Genomic DNA, 4,081 nt, shown 5'->3' on the forward strand with positions numbered 1-4,081 from the left:
AATATTGTATAAATATATCGATAGTGTAGATAGATAGATAGAACGATGATAAAATCACATTGCCTATCTGGCGCTTGGTGCAATATCTTGATAACATATCTCTATCTATTCATGCTATCTCTTTCATTATTTTATTGACATTACATTATAATAAAATATCTCTAGACACTTTGGTCATTCATACGACGAAGCGAAAATACGAGACATATAAAATCCAATCCACGGCCTCGTAGGTATTTAAATCCTGCCCTCTTTCTTGAGAGAAACCGCATAAGGCCCACGACCACAGAGCACGGCGGCATGGCTGCGGAGCTCACGCAGATCGTTGTCGTGCCGTTCCCAGCGCAGGGCCATGTCACCCCGATGCTGCACCTGGCGCGCGCCATCGTGGACCGCGGGCACGGCAGCATCTCGGCTACCGTCGCCGTGCCCGACTTCATCCACCGCCGCATGGGCCAGTACTCCGCCGCCGGGGTGGCCCTCGTGTCCATACCCTGCGGAGTAGCGGACGAAGACGGCAGCGACGAGCCCCCCGGACCCGCTATGTTCCTGCACGCCATGGAGCACCGCATGCCAGCCCAGCTGGAGGGCATGCTGCAGTCTGCACGGCGCGGCGTAGGTGCCGGCCGCCGCGTCTCGTGCCTGGTTGTCGACCTCCTTGCGTCGTGGGCGATACCCGTGGCCGCGCGGTTCGGCCTGCCCGTCGTCGGCTTCTGGGTCGGGATGGTGGCCACGTACCGTACCGTGGCGGTCATCCCGGAGCTTATCGCCAAGGGCTTCGTCTCGGAATCCGGTATTCCTAGAGCATTCTTCTCGTGAGAATGGTCATGCATGTATATATGCTGGAGTATATTCATTAATACAAGCTTGTGTTGTGCTAACGCAAACTAAACGGATTAGGTACCCTGCTGCCAGCAGACGGAACCAAGAACATTGGAGATCTCAACATATTGCCGGCGAAGTTAAAGCTGAGATTCAAAGATCTTCCATGGCTCCTCGACAGCGCGCTTCCCCAGAAATCAAGGATCTCCTTCTGGCTCCAGGCACTGGACCGTGCGAAGAGCCTGCGCTGCATCCTTGTCAACTCCATCTCCAAGGAAGGCGGCGCCGGCGGCGACTCACCTGACGACCAGCAGCAGTACGACTACGAATATCTGCCGCAGGACCAGCAGCAAATAATGCTCCACGTTGGGCCCTTGCTGTTCAACGCCGACGCCTCAAAGAAGACGGCCACCATGTGGCAGCCTGACAAAACCTGCATGGACTGGCTAGACAAGCAGAGCCCCGGGTCGGTGATATACGTGTCGTTCGGGAGCTGGGCTGCGCCGATCCAGCCTGACAGGATAAGGGGCTTCGCGCGTGGCCTGGAGGCGTCTGGCCGGCCGTTCCTCTGGGTTCTCAAGAGCCACCCGTCGTGGCGAGCTGGCCTCCCGGACGGCTACGCAGAGAAGGTTTCCGGCCGCGGCAAGATCGTCTCGTGGGCGCCGCAGGAGGACGTTCTGAAACACGAGGCACTGGGCTGCTACGTCACGCACTGCGGCTGGAACTCGGTGCTGGAAGCTGTGCGGCAAGGGGTCCGCATGATCTGCTACCCTGTCTCCGCAGACCATTTCGTCAACTGCGCCTACGTTGTTAACGTGTGGAAGGTCGGGGTGGAGCTGGCCACCAGTGGACAGGGTGATGTGAAAGACTGCATCGAGAGAGTCATGGAAGGCGACGATGGACGGCGTCTGCAGCGGAAGGTGAATGCGTTGCGAGAAACAGTCACGGCGGGTGAGGCAATGCGTGCTGCCAAGAGGAACCTCACCTTATTCATGGACAGAATCAATGGCAGTTAGCGCCAGATAAAGGCATAAGAAAATAGGATAATATATAAGTAACTCGATCTGCCAAAATGGTTATGATGGCCCCCCATCCTTATATTACAATACCCTTTTCTTCGAGATTCAGTTTTAGTTTCAAGTTGATAGTAATGACTCTGTTTTGCTTCCGATGTACTAGTTCATTTGTGTCCCCAAAAGAGACCAAAATGTTTCTGTCGTCACCTTCATGACCAGCAGGCTTTATAATTCATTGAACGGCCGAACAGACGATCTGAGTGGATGAATGGCGGCCTTAAATATTTCTCACCGAGCACATGATTGATATGCAGTCTATGTCATCCTAAAGTTAAAATATTTCTCAACGAGCACACGATTGATATTTAGGCCATGTTTGGTTTCTTTAGGGCCCTTTGGTAGGGCTTATTTTTCAGTTTCGGCTCTGGCTCATGCAAAAGTTGTGCCAAACACCTCTTTTTTAAATGGCTTCACCAGTGAAGTGCTTTTCCAAAATGAACTAGAGGGCATGAGCCAAAAAAAGTGGCTCACCCGGCTTCAGCTCACGTCATTTTTGCACAATAGCCCTCCCACCAATCCAAATTATTTTTTTGGGTCCTGCCCTCAATCCCTAGCCACGTACAGGAGAGATAAACTATACAAGGGTCTTTCTAAAAAACAACCTATAAACCGTTTTGCCAAATGATTTTTCAGAATGGCTTTGGCTCATCTAAAGAAGTGGCTTCACCTCGTGAGCCAGAGCCAAAGCCGTTTTTGGAGAAGCCAGAGCCCTGCCAAAGGGGCCCTTAGTCTAGGGACTAAAGTTTAGTTAGGAGACTAAAGTTTAGTCTCTAACATGTTTGGTTCTAGAGGCTAAAAATAGTAAGAATATACTAAATGACTCATAAGAAGACAAAAATGACATTTAACATTCCCCTGCTATTAGTACAATTGAACTAAATGAGGGGTAAATGTGGAATTAATATGGTTTAGTCTCTTTTAGCACATATGTGAAGGACTAAATACTAAATCATTTTAGTCCATATTTTAGTCCTAGTGTTTGGCAAAAAAGGGACTAAATGAGACTAAAAACTAGAGACTAATCTTTAGTCCCTCTATCCAAACACCCTCTTAGTCTATGTTGTCGTAAAGGTTAACCAAACATCTCTTCTAATTTCACCAAGTCACAACGTTTACTAACCTTAGGAACAAAATTAGAAAGATGCACAAGTCAAATTAGCAAAGAACTGCCAAAAACCTATTTTTTACAGAAATCTGTGGCCGGGTTAAAGGACAAAGACGACTTGGCAGATCAAGAAAACCTACTTAGCCTACTTTTTAACTTGGCTAATTTAAGCCGGCCTGATTTTCCAGATTTCAATCTGCAGAAAAAGAACAAACGATCTTGAAAAATCATGGAATTTAGCACAAAAAAAAGAAGGTTATCTACCCTATGTGGCGAAGGTATTCTAACAATATCATGCCTACCAGTCTGCCACATGGAGACAAAGGGACGACACCAATCACTGTCACCAATTTTAATGACGCACACTAGGCCGCTAGCGCCTAGCGCTATGTTCGGTGTTCGTCAGGGATCGACCGGGATTGCAGTCCAAACCACTTCCATCATTCTAGACGTTTATACCTTGTTTGGTAATTTCTATCTCATGTGGATTAAATATGATTAATAAAATTATAAATTTTTTTTGACTTATCCGAGATTGAAAATCATTTAATCTCACTCAATCCATATGCACTGCCGGAATTCCACTCAATCCACGTGGCGTTGATGTGGTGCGCTTGTGGCTGCTGACGTGGCCAAGGGTAGACACCAAGATCTATAGCAGAGAGGTAGGCGCTATAGATCTTGGTGTCGACCCCTTTAATACAAACCCATGTGCAATTTTATTTTCCCCCTCCCACATTCTCCATCCCGGCCGCCTGCTTGCCTGGCTCGCCGTCGCCGCCCCTCTCCGTCGTCGTGTCTCGTCGTCACCGTCCTCTCCCTAGTCGTGCCTTGTCGTGGCCACACCATGCCCGCGTCGGCCTGCTCCCTCGCTGCATCGCCTCCGCCAACCGCCATCCACGTCGCGGCTGGCTCGGCTCCCCATGGCCACGTCATCGTCGACCACTGCCGCCGCCGACCATCGAGCTGCACGAGGTAATTTAGTTAGTAAATTAGTTAGAAATTTAGCAAAACTATCTAGTTTGGTAAATTATTATTTAGCTAGTAAATTCGGTAGCAAATTTCTCTAGTTTGGTAG

General features: G+C 49.1%; 1 protein-coding gene across 1 annotated transcript; it reads left to right on the plus strand.

Annotated features, from left to right (window-relative positions):
• Nucleotides 1-251: 251 nt before the first annotated feature.
• LOC100383745 (uncharacterized) lies at nt 252-2,016 on the plus strand. Its single transcript, NM_001176381.1, is given in 2 exon segments — nt 252-793; nt 901-2,016. Coding segments are annotated over 2 exon segments (1,431 nt in total). The 5' UTR covers nt 252-300; the 3' UTR covers nt 1,839-2,016.
• The last annotated feature ends 2,065 nt before the right edge of the window (nt 2,017-4,081 follow it).

The sequence above is a fragment of the Zea mays genome, chromosome 2, assembly GCF_902167145.1.
Source record: "Zea mays cultivar B73 chromosome 2, Zm-B73-REFERENCE-NAM-5.0, whole genome shotgun sequence".
Lineage (NCBI taxonomy): Eukaryota > Viridiplantae > Streptophyta > Magnoliopsida > Poales > Poaceae > Zea > Zea mays.